We start from the raw sequence: 12,455 nt of genomic DNA on the forward strand, positions 1-12,455 counted from the left end.
AAGTTGTATTTATTATTTCTGCTCTTTTTGCATTTGTTTGCAATGTTTTTATGCCCTAGTAGTACATGGTCAATCTTCCTGAATGTACCTTGTCCTGATGAAAAGTTATATTCCTTTTTGACCCTAATATTTATTTTTCTCCGTATTATCTCTTAACTAATTTTTTAAAGATTTCATTCACATATCTTACTTCTTTTTTTTTTTTGTTTTGATTTATCTAGATATAGTAGAGGAAGGTTAAGGTCTCCTGTAGTATAGTTTTATTATTTCCTCCTTAAGCTCCAATAGTTTCTCCTTTAAAAATCTGGGTGTTATAGTATTTGGTGCATATGTGTTGACAATGAAGAAATATCAGTATTCTATACTACCTTTTATCAGGATGTGATTACCTTCCTTATCTCTTTTAATCAGATCTATTTTACTTTGGCTTTGTCAGATATCACAATTGTGATTCCTACCTTCTTCTCAGTTGATGCCCAATGAATTTTGCTCCAGCTAATTACTTTTACCCTGTATGTGTCTGCTTGCCTCATGTGTGTTTCTTGTAGACAAGATTTGCTTGGATTTTGGCTTCTAATCCATTGTGCTATATGCTTCTGTTATATGGGTCAACTCATCTCATTCACATTCAGAGTTATAATTATCACCTGTGTATTCCCCATCATTTTGATTCCCTCTTTTAGTCCTGCCCTTTCTTCTTTCACCATTTCCTTCTACACTAGGGTTTTGCTTTTAATTAGTCTCCCTTTTCCCCACCCTCATTTTACTTTCCATCCCACCCCCTCTTTTCTTATTACCCTTTTATTTTTCTTTTAAGATCTATTAATTGCCCTACACACAAGTTTCTCTCCCTTTTAATATTCCCTGCCTCACTCCCCCTCCCTTTGTTATTCCTTTTCAAATTCCTTGTAGGGAAAGATTTGAATTCTATTCTCAAATAGATGTGGCCGCTCTTCTCTCTCAGAACTGATTCCACTGAGAGTATGTATTAAGTATTACCTATACCTAATTTCTTCCTCCTCATCTTATAATAGTATTCTTATCCCCCTTCCCCAACCATGTACCTCTTTATTTGGCATATTTTATTTTCTTTTTCTTTTTCCTTTAAGTTCCTCTTAATACTATTCTCAACCCCTCTCCCCCTTTTTACATATTATCTTAAACAATTTAATACCCCAACCTCTGACTATGAATAATCTTTCTATCTACTATGATATTGAAAGCAATTGTTAAGAGTTACAGATACCATTTTTCTATATAAAAATATAATTAATTTATCCTTGCTGAAATCCTTAAAAAATTTTGTTTCATTCTTTCTTATTTACCTTTTTATGATTCTCTTGAATTTTGTATTTGGACATCAAATTTTCCATTTAGTTCTGGTCTTTTCTTTAGGAATGCTTGGAAGTCATCTATTTTATTAAATGCCCATACTTTCCCCCTGAAAGTTTATAGTAATTTTTGATGGGTAGGTGATTCTCAGTTGTAGACCCAATTCTTTTGCCTTCCCTGAATATTGTGAAAATGGTATTAATTCTCCCCTGCCCATTTTGAGATTTAATCACAAGAAGCATGCATATATACACATAAACGCTACTTATCCTTAAGTGGGGGAGGTTTGTGACCCACATGTGTGATAGTGGGTCATGAATCACCACCATTGACTGCCCCCTGGGCAGTCCTAAACAAAACTTTAGCTGTAATTGGTCCACGTCAAATGGAAGGAAGTCACAGGAAGTAAAGAAAAGGAGTGGTCTTTATAAATGCCAAGACCTTCCTTTGACGACATCTTTTGCATTGAACTTGACCCTGGAGGAGCTCTGGCTGTAGACTGCTTCTATTAGAACTACCACGCTGGTCAGTGAAAAAGGCTGACTTCCTTTCTTGGTTTTTCTAGAGGTACTAGCCTCTGGAAGGGCCCCTTGTGTAACAGTTAAAATTATAGTTGAGACTGAAAAAATCTAAATTTAAATGGTCACCTAGGGAAATCCCAAAATAATAAAAACCCAAGTCAGCTGCCAAATTTTTATTGTGAATTAATTACAACAGGAGGAAGAAAATATTAGAGGGAGAGAGAGAGGGAGAGAAGGAAAGAGGGAGAAAAAGAAAGGATTTTAACTCAGAACCACCCTGTCTCAGGCTGAGCCAATGTGGGCATTAAGACTTTGGAGAGCCAAGGCAGGGAAAGGGGTCAGTCCTTATCACTCATGTGACCAATCTGAAGGAAAGCAGTCTGTGGGGCTCCTCCAACCTCATGCTCCAGGCTCGAACTGAACTCTAGCCATCCTGACAGAAAGTCCCGAGAACTCCAGAGGCTGTTCTCTACCTCATTTCCTGTGTCTCACCTGTGCCAATGCTGGCTCAAGTTTGACTTAGGACCACCCAGAGGTCTGTCCTTTTTTTGCACATGTCTGTTGAAGGCCATATTCTCAAATAATTAAATCTTGAGTTTGCTACAGCCCTTCCTAATCTTGTTACACTGAGTAGGGTGGAGAATGTAGTTTCCAGGACCTGATTCTGTTATTCCAAGTATCTCTATTGTGATTGATCAGGAAATAGCTAAATCCTATCTTCTAAAGAATGGTTTGAATAGGATGGAGTAATTTTGAAATTCACACTTGTTTGGGAGGAGGCCTCTTGGCTAAAACCTTTGTTAATTGACCGGTAGGCCCTCCAGTTGGGGCTTCTGGAGCCCTGCTGGAGTAAAGCCAGGGCTTAAGCAAAATAGTCTACCTAGTTAAGCTATATTTCTTACTCTGCCCTCTTTCTCATTTCTCTACTTTCACTTTCCCTCTATTTTATAAACAAGTTGCTAACAATTATTTGGAATTAATAAATTTCTGGCGACCATAGTCTCTGATCAATTTAGTTCAGCCCCTTACATTCTGGCCTTTACAATATCCAAGCATTGAGGTCCTTTAGTGTGCAGTCTATCAGATGTTGTATAAGCCTGAATAAGGATCCTTGTTATATGAATTTTCTCCTCCTGGCTTCTTGCAATATTTTCTCCTTGGTCTACCAACTCTTTCTGTTACATTCTGGGGGCTTGTCTTTTGAGGATTTAATGTAGGGGGTGATCTATGGACCCTTTCAATGTCTATTTTGTCCTCTTGTTCAAGAATATAAGGGAAGTTTTCTTGGATAATTTCTCGTAATATGATGTCATGGCTTTTTTTTTTTCTTAAGTATTCAGGTAGACCAATAATTCTCACATTGTCTCTCCTGGATCTGTTTTCTATGTCTTTTGTCTTTTCAAAGAGGTATTGCATGTTTCCTTCTATTTTTTTATTCTTTTGATTTTGTTTTATTAATTCCTACTATTTTGTGCGATCATTAGCTTCTACTTGCCCAATTCAAGTCATTAAAGACTGATTTTCAGTTGTGATCTTTTTGTTTTCCTTTTTGGTTTCATCTGTCCTGCTTTTTATGGCTTCCAGCAGGTCAATTCTAGTCTCCAATTTGCTTATAACTTCATTTGATTTATATGCCTCTTTTTCCATGTGGGCAATTTTGTCTTTTAAGCAGTTGTTTTCTTTTTAATTACTTTCATTTCTTTTCCTCACTTTCCTTCCCTTCTTTATTACTTGGCTCTTGAACTCCTTTTTGAGTTCCTTGAGAGCTTGTGACCAATTTCCATTTTTTGTTTTTTGAAAAGTTTGGATGTATTTGCTTGTTTATTATATTCTGCTATTGCTTCTGTATTTTGCTCTTTTTTACCATAGAAATTATTCAGGCTGTTGTTTCTTTTGTTACTTGTGTGTTGTGGTTTCTACATTTTGATGGACATTGACTTCTTAGCTTCTGTCTTACAGATCTTTCCCTTGGTTGTATCTTCCAGACAATTCTTTGTGTGCCATTGCTTTGAGGCTATTTTTTTCAGTCCCTATTGCCTCTGCAGTGGCCAGCCTTGAATCTTGATTCTGCCCAATCTTCATGCTCTGTTTCCCAGTCTCTATGCTCTTCAGCATTTGGTCCCAAGTCTTAATGCCAAGACCTTGCACTGCCCTTAGAGGTCAGTCTGTGGTCAGCTAGCCCCTGAGAATTTAGGGATTGTGTGGCCCATTCTCTGATTCTGGCAAAGGTAGTAGGTGATGTGGGGGAGAGGTAATCAGCCCAAGCTCTGATAAGTATAGTTTTGTCACCATATAGCATGGAAATCCCCAAACACTGTCTTACTTTAAGGCTACATCTCATGGGAGAGCTCCTTTATTAATCTGATTTTGATTTCTACCCTTTTGAGACATTTTGTATTGATCAGTTGGAAAGAGATTTAGAAAGTTTCTGCTACTTCCTGGCCATCTTAGCTCTACCCTCTAGGCAATTATTTCTAATGAATAGCAATATAAAAAAATTTAACAAAGTATTATGAGAGAAGTCTAGAAAATGTTATAAGATTATAAACTAGGGCCAGTCTGGATTTATGCTAGGAATCCAGGATTGGTTCAATATCACAAAAAAAAAAGTAAAGATGCATTTTTAGACTAAGCAATAATGGAATTTGTTTTCTTTAATTATGTTTAATTGTTACAAAGATTTTGTGTTTTGTTTCCCCCAAGTGGAAGGGAGAAAAAAAATAAATGCTTGATAATTGGAAGAATGAAAAAATAAAAAATAGACAGTATTAATAATAAGAATAAAAATTACATGCTTCTATAAGCCAACACAGAAAAAGTTTAACTTTTTTTAAAATACAAAATTCTACATTCATTTCCTTTAGAAAAAAGAGAAAGCATAGGAATATTTTAGATTTTTTTCTTAGAGTTAATAGTATGTTTCCAAAACTAAAAGTTAATTCTGTAATCGGTATAAAAATAGAAAGAGACAGAAGCACACACAGAGAGAGATGTGGTAGGATAAAGCATGGATTATTACAACTACTATTTGATATGATATTTTGCACTTGATATGCTAGTTACTTAGAGAATCCTAAAAGGTCAATTAAAAAAACTAACCCAAATAATTTACTTTAAGACCAGGCATATCACTTGATGGAAAAAGCATTAGAATATTACTTTGAAATTCAAAATTATGTCATATCTATTTTCTATGCCTTACAAATTAAGGGGGATGGGGGGCACTGCATTAGTCGACAGCTTGGTCCTTTGAGTTATTTTTAAAAATCTAGTACTTCAGCAAGTTTCAGGATATAAAATGTAACCACAAATTGTTACAGCATTTCTGTATATTACTAACCAAACACAGCAGAAAGACATTGAAAGTGAAATTCCATTTAAAATAACTATGGAAGGTAAAAAATACTTGTTAAATCTACTTGCCAAGACACACAGGAAATCTGTGAATACAATTGCAAAACAAATAAAGGCAGACCTAAATGAATGGTGAAATCTTAATTGCTCATGGGTAAACTGATGCTTATAGGTTAAAGATAACAATACTACCTAAATTAATTTACTTATTCCATAACATTATTCATACAATCAAAAATTTTATAATAGTAGAAAAAAATAATGAACTTCAACTGAGGATCTATAAAGCCAAGAATCTTGAGGAAAATAAGGACTTGGGAAGGAAGTGACTCCACCAGTACTAGATCTCAAATTGTACTACCTATACTACTACATAATCATCAAAACAGTTTAATCCTGATTTTAAAAAGAATAATTGATCAGTGAAATAAATTTGATACACCATATATAGAAATAAATGAATATAAGCCCCCAAACCTCAGCTACTAGAGTAGAAACTCACTATTCAGCATAAACTTCTGGGAAAACTGTTAAGCATTCTGGCAAGAACTAGGAAGAGAGCAGCACCCCATACAATATGCCAAGATAAGCTTGAAATCAGTGCATGAGTTAGACATTAATTGTGAAATAAACAGGGAACAAAGGAAACAATTTCTTTGAGCTGATTCAAATTTAAAAGAATAAGAGCCATTCTCAGCTGATAAGTGGTCAGTGGATATGATCAACTAGTTTTTGTAGTAAGAAATCCAAGCTATCAGTTGCCATGTAAAAATTCTTCTACAGCACACTAATTAGAAAATGCAAATTAGAACTATGAAGTTCCCCTTAACCACCTATCAGATTGGCAAAGCTGATAGAAAACAAAAATTACATGTTGGAGGACCTATAGGAAAAGCTGCATATAAATATACTGTTGGTGGAACTTGTCAAGCTCTGAAAGTTATCTCATGGATTGATCATTGAATCCCTGAGAGCTAATGCGATTACATAAAAGGAAATGAAAGAGCTTAGGATACCATTAGAGCAGTTTCAATTGTGATGACAGCAGAAGCTAGATTGAGAGGAAAGGTGATGGTGATGAGTATAGCTATCGTTTTAGGAGTTGGACTATTAAAAGAAGAGATAGGATACTGTCTTAAGAGGATGATAAACTTATGTTTTTAGTGGTTTGGTTTTGTTTTAAAAGAATGTACGACCTGCTGATTGACTAGCATGGTAGCAAAGGAAAGTAATAAATGTTGGAGGGGATGTGGCAAAATAGGGATATTAATTCATCACCACCCTCTGGGCATAGTTCCAGATTACCATCAGGGTGCTAAAAGACTGCCTGCCCTTTGATCCAGCCATAGCATTTGTACCCTAAAGAGATCATAAGGAAAAGGTCTTGTACAGAAATGTTTATAGCCATGCTCTTTGTGGTGGCAAAAAATTGGAAAATGAGGGGATGCCCTTCAGTTTGGGAATGACTGAACAAATTGTGGTATATTTTGGTGATGGAATATTATTGTGCTAAAAGGAATAATAAACTTGAGGGATTCCATGTGAACTGAAAAGACCTCCAGGAATTGATGCAGAGTGAAAGGAGCAGAACCAGGAGAACAATATTCACAGAGACTGATACACTGTGGCATAATCGAATGTAATGGACTTCTCTGAAATGCAATGATCCAGGACAATTCTGAGGCACTTACAAGAAAGAACACCATCCAAATTCAGAAGAACTGTGGGAGTAGAAATACAGAAGAAAAACACCTACTTGATCACATGGGTTGTTGGGGATATGTTTGGGGATATGGACTCTAAACTATCACCCGAGTGCAAATATCAATAATATGAAAATAGGTTTTGATCAATGATACATATAAAACGCAGTGGAATTGTGCATTGGCTATGGGAAGGAGTTTGGGGGAGGGGAGGGAAAGAACATGAATCTTGTAACCATGAAAAAAAATTCAAAATTAATTAATCAAATAAATTTTTCCAAGAAAGAATGTGAGAGGCCAGAGTATATTTATAAGCATCAAGGAAGAATCCTATAGAGAGGGTGATGAAGATTAAAAAGAATATGTTATAAAACTTCAGGAATAGGCAAAATCACTGTGACAATAATCTAAAAGAACATATAATCACATTAAACTAATAGGCTCTAAATTCTGAGGTTTGAGTCAAGCACTGGAGACAGTATTTTCTTTTGCTCTGTACATTGTCATGATACTTCAAAAAAATGGAGAAAATCACTATTGAGGTGCTATAGCTTCCTTGGGTCTTTAAGGGGAACTAAGATAAAATGATAAGTTATTTCAGGTACCAGATTCCCCTTTATTTTTCATTATTCTTTGAATTTTGTCTTTTCAGCATGATGTGTCCCAGACTTTACTCAAAGCAGTTCTGGATAGTGTGGTGGAAGAGTGTGTCAGCTTTGTAGGAGTGGATATCAACATCTGTTCAGAAATTCTGTTAAGGTGAGATGGGAATTCCCTGGCTATAGATCAGAGAGAGCCAAGGGTTTTGTTTTCCTCAAGCCTCAAACACAGCTTGAGCAAGAGGACATGTATAGGTTCACTTACCAGGTCCAAGAAATCAAGCCAAACACATATCACCTCTGCAATGTACTGACAGCTCTTTGGAAGAGGAGAGAAATTTCAGAAGAGAAGACATAGTCAAAACTGTAGTTACATCTCACATTATCACTTTCAGTATGTAAAATCCAAAACAATGAACAGATGTTAGCCATTGAATCCATTAATGTCACTGAGTAGAATTTAAAGAAATGTGCACAGATTATCATAGAGAGGTTTCCCACCATATGTTAATAGACTACTTACATAGAAGTTCACACTAATGCTAACCAAAAAATAAATGTTTATAGTCCTTCCAAGTTTTGGGTTATAAAGTTTTCTTCCCTGTGTCTTTAATTTTTGTCTGCTCAAATTTCCTTAAAAAAAATTTTTAGCATGTTCCCAGCTCTTTTTCTGTCTTATTCCTTAACTCATACAGGATTTTTCCCCCCTTTTCTTCATCTATTTTTTCCATCATGTGTGAGGTCTGATTAAAGTAGCCTTGACCCATAAATAAAATTGGTAGTATTTTATGGTCAAAATCCATATTTATTCCTCTGCTTTCTTCTCCCCACCAAGTTCTCTCTAGCTGCTCCACACCAAAAAAAAAAAAAAAAATTAAAAGTGTGTTCTTTGAACTTATTTCCATAATACTAGGTCCTTACATCTGGGCCATTTTATACAATAGTCAGCATTGTATGGAATGCTCCCTATATTTAAAGTGTTACTTTTTTGCTGTAACTACAAGCACCCTATGACCCAATAAAGTTAAATTTATTATATGAACTGTATTAGTTATTATTTTATTAAAATCAGGCGGGATACCTTGTGCTTTACTGGGAGATAAATACTATTAAATGTTACATTCATGAAGAGATATCTCTATATTTCATTATCTTTTTATACTAATGAGAACAGACAGAAAAAAATGATCACTGAACTTATGTCTATATTGCCTTCTGCTTCTGTTTCATCCTGTAAGTTAAATGAGAACCAGCAAAGTCATCACTTGAGTCTGAGCCAAGGAAGGTGAATTATCTGGAAAGAGTGAAAAGAAACAGACAATTTACTAGCATTTCTTAGTACTATTGCTACCTTATATTCCTTTCTTCTGCCTGCTGACTTCTTGCTTAATTCAACTTGCTTTCTAATCCTTTGTAAAATAAGCCTTATAAATTAAGATAATATTTTTGTTCTGATGAAAAATATCTGTTTTGGGGGGGCGAGGGTGACACCCCTTTTTGAGGTTTTTTTTTGTTTTGTTTTATGAGATATTATCATTACCATATCTCTCATTTACTTTCCTCTTTAGGCATATTGCAGGACTAAATGCCAACCGGGCCAAAAATATTATTGAATGGCGGGAGAAAAATGGGCCTTTCATCAATCGAGAGCAATTGAAGAATGTGAAAGGACTAGGTCCAAAATCTTTCCAACAATGTGCAGGTTTTATCAGATTCAACCAAGATTACATCAGAACATTCTGCAGGTGATTCTTCTAGACCTGTTTGTCATCCTTAATCACACCCTCATTTTATATATGAATCTTAGCTTTTTAAAAAAAAAATATGTTACTACTTACCCAAATCTTGTTCTCATCAAGATTTAGCTTAATTGAAAATATTAGAAAAGAATTCAAGTCTCTTGTTGACTTTTACTATACTAAACCTGGGAAGGGGAGGAAAGTTGGGGCACTATAAAGCACTAAGAGTTCAGATTTCTTGGGAAAAGTATATATTGTAAATACTGCTCTGTGATGCCCAGGTGCCCATTCTGTATATACTTTTAAATTATGTTGTCATTATTTTGAGGAGCTGGACATGAAACCTAAGGGATATTAGATTTATTAGAAATATTTGCTATAGTAGTGAAAGGAGTCTATACTTGTTCATCTATACTTATTCAGGGCTATCCTTGCCTTTATGGCTTACCCTTTCACTGGTCTCTGCCCAGACTTACTTGCTATCAGGGTAGCAAGGTGCCAAAATGGGTAGAGCAGGGCCTTGGAATCAGAAAGACACTTACTCTAGGTATGTGAGTTTAAACCTAGCCTCAGACACTTACTCTAGGCATGTGACCCTAGGCAAGTAATTTAATTAACCCTGTTTGCCTCAGTTTCTTATCTGTAAAATGAACTATAAAAGGAAATGACAAACCATTGCAGTATCTTTGCCAAGAAAATCCCTACTGGGATCATGAAGAGTTGGATACTACTGAAACAGTTCAATGACATTTCCTCTGCTAGGGTACCTTCTCCAGAAAAACATAACCTCCCCAGAGGTTCTAGATCTAAATCCTCAATCACTAATGTAATCATTTTGTTACTAGATAGAGACCATGCATTTAAGACCCTGATACCTGAATAAAAATTAAATTAAAGGAGGAAAGAATGAGAAAATATCAAAAAAGAGCAATTTGGATCCTCAAAACTATGTGAAAACAGGGAAGAGAAAGTTGTTGCCAGGAATCCAATACCAGGTGCTCATAATATGCCACTTGCTTCCTTGGCCCTTAATTCACGAGATAGCAGTATATACTTGGGAACAACTTGCTTTCTACAATAGGCTGAGCCAAGTAAACTGCTCTGATTTTCACTTACATGTATGTGCACATACATATAGAAAACTTTGTTTTTAAATATGCTTTTATGTATATATACACACATGTGCATTCATATGCTTGCATACAAACATATATGCACTTTGGTTTTAAATCAGTGATATGTGGTACATTTCTGTGAAATGGATGTGGCCAAAATTGGGTTATGTGTATCTATGGCAAAGACATTATGATAACCAGAATTATATTATTTTCCTTCCTTCCTTCCTTCCTTCCTTCCTTCCTTCCTTCCTTCCTTCCTTCCTTCCTTCCTTCCTTCCTTCCTTCCTTCCTTCCTTCCTTCCTTCCTTCCTTCCTTCCTTCCTTCCTTCCTTCCTTCCTTCCTTCCTTCCTTCCTTCCTTCCTTCCTTCCTTCCTTCCTTCCTCCCTTTCTCCCTTCCTCCCTTCCTCCCTTCCTTCCTCCCTTCCTCCCTCCCTTCCTCCCTTCCTCCCTTCCTCCCTTCCTTCCTCCCTTCCTCCCTCCCTTCCTCCCTTCTCTCTCTCCCTTCCTTCCTTCCTTCCTTCCTTCCTTCCTTCCTTCCTTCCTTCCTTCCTTCCTTCCTTCCTTCCTTCCTTCCTTCCTTCCTTCCTTCCTTCCTTCCTTCCTTCCTTCCTTCCTTCCTTCCTTCCTTCCTTCCTTCCTTCCTTCCTTCCTTCTCTCCCTTTCTTCCTCTCTTCCTCCTCTTCTTTCTTATTCCCTCCCTCCTTTCTTCCTTCCCTCCTTTTCTGCTTTTGTCCCGTTTTCCTGCCTACCTCCCTGTTGACCTGCCTTCTAACCACCTTCTCTTCCTTTATGACAGCAGCCTGCAAAATGAATTTTCAGAGGGGGATCAAGCCCTGAGCATTGCTGCAGTAGATGTTCAACTTATAGATGAGAAACAAAGCAAGAAAAGGAACAAAGCAGCCCCTAAAGCTGCATTGAAGCCAAATCCTTTGGACCAAACATGTATCCATCCAGAATCATATGATATAGCTATGAGGTAAGATGGAAGCTTTTTAAGAATTCTCTAAACTGTATACCAGGAAGTAGTCTTTGTTTAGGCATATGGGAAAACTTACTGATTCAGTTTTGGCAACCAAAAATAGGACTATGTTCAGTTGATTACTTTTTTCAGAATTTTCTGAACACTAAGTTATAGGAATAATCTTTTTTTCTCTGTGAAGAAAGAAGCCAGTGTTTGTGACTCAGCTTCAAGTTGGTAAACCCTGTACTGTTAGGTCAAAGAAATTGCATTGTTCATTCTTCTTTATGTTCTGAAAATTAATTACATGCAACTGATTAGACTCTGTCTAATGACTACTGCATGCCTATGTCAGTTGGTCAGTTGCCAGGCATTTATTAAGTACTTTCTATGTACCAGGCACTGTGCATGCTCTGAGGACACAAAGAAAGACAAAACACACAAGAGTGCTTGCTCTCAAGGAGCATACAATCCAATGATATATATATATATATATATATATATATATATATATATATATATACACACACACATATACACATACAGCTGCTTTGATGTCATGTGACCCCAATGAATGGTATCTAAGTGTTCTGAAACATCTGGCACAGGAGATTACTAGGTCACTTTGAAATGAGGAAATACTTTGTTCACTTCTGGGTACCTCAATTTGGAGGACATTGGAAGGCTAATGAACATCCAAAGGATAACCACAGTGATGAAGGGGTGGGGCATCTGAGGATTGCTTGAGAGATAATAGGTAGTACCCTGGAAGAGATCCTAGGATCGCAGCTCTCTAGAGGTAAAAGAAATCTCAGATACCATTTAACAAAGGGTTTCTTAACCCGAAGTTCACAAATTTGTTTAATATTTAATAACTATTTTTATGTAATTGATTTCCTTTGTAATCCTATGTACTTTATTTTCTGAATTTTAAAACATGATAAAAAGGGGTCCATTGGTTCACCAGACTTCTAAAGAGGTCCAAAACTCAAGAAAAGAGTAAAAACTCCTGATCTAGTGCAATCCTCACATTTTACAAATGAGGAAACTAAGACCCAGGAAGATGAAGTGACTTGCTCAAGATTGCATAGATAGAAAGCAACAGAATTCAAACTCATATCTTCTAAAAG

The 12,455-nt window shown here is 36.2% G+C and overlaps 1 protein-coding gene across 3 annotated transcripts in view; it reads left to right on the forward strand.

Moving 5' to 3' along the window:
• Positions 1 to 12,455, forward strand: part of SRBD1 (S1 RNA binding domain 1) — a 355,867-nt gene that overhangs the window by 309,014 nt on the left and 34,398 nt on the right. For 2 of the 3 annotated variants that reach the window (XM_056821193.1, XM_056821129.1), the window contains exons 18-20: positions 7,563 to 7,669; positions 9,078 to 9,254; positions 11,164 to 11,343. In XM_056821193.1, coding sequence (XP_056677171.1) covers positions 7,563 to 7,669; positions 9,078 to 9,254; positions 11,164 to 11,343 — 464 coding nt within the window. The remainder of the gene's footprint in view (positions 1 to 7,562; positions 7,670 to 9,077; positions 9,255 to 11,163; positions 11,344 to 12,455) is intronic. The other variant, XM_056821253.1, reaches the window with a different exon arrangement.

The sequence above is a fragment of the Monodelphis domestica genome, chromosome 1 (genome assembly GCF_027887165.1).
Source record: "Monodelphis domestica isolate mMonDom1 chromosome 1, mMonDom1.pri, whole genome shotgun sequence".
NCBI lineage: Eukaryota > Metazoa > Chordata > Mammalia > Didelphimorphia > Didelphidae > Monodelphis > Monodelphis domestica.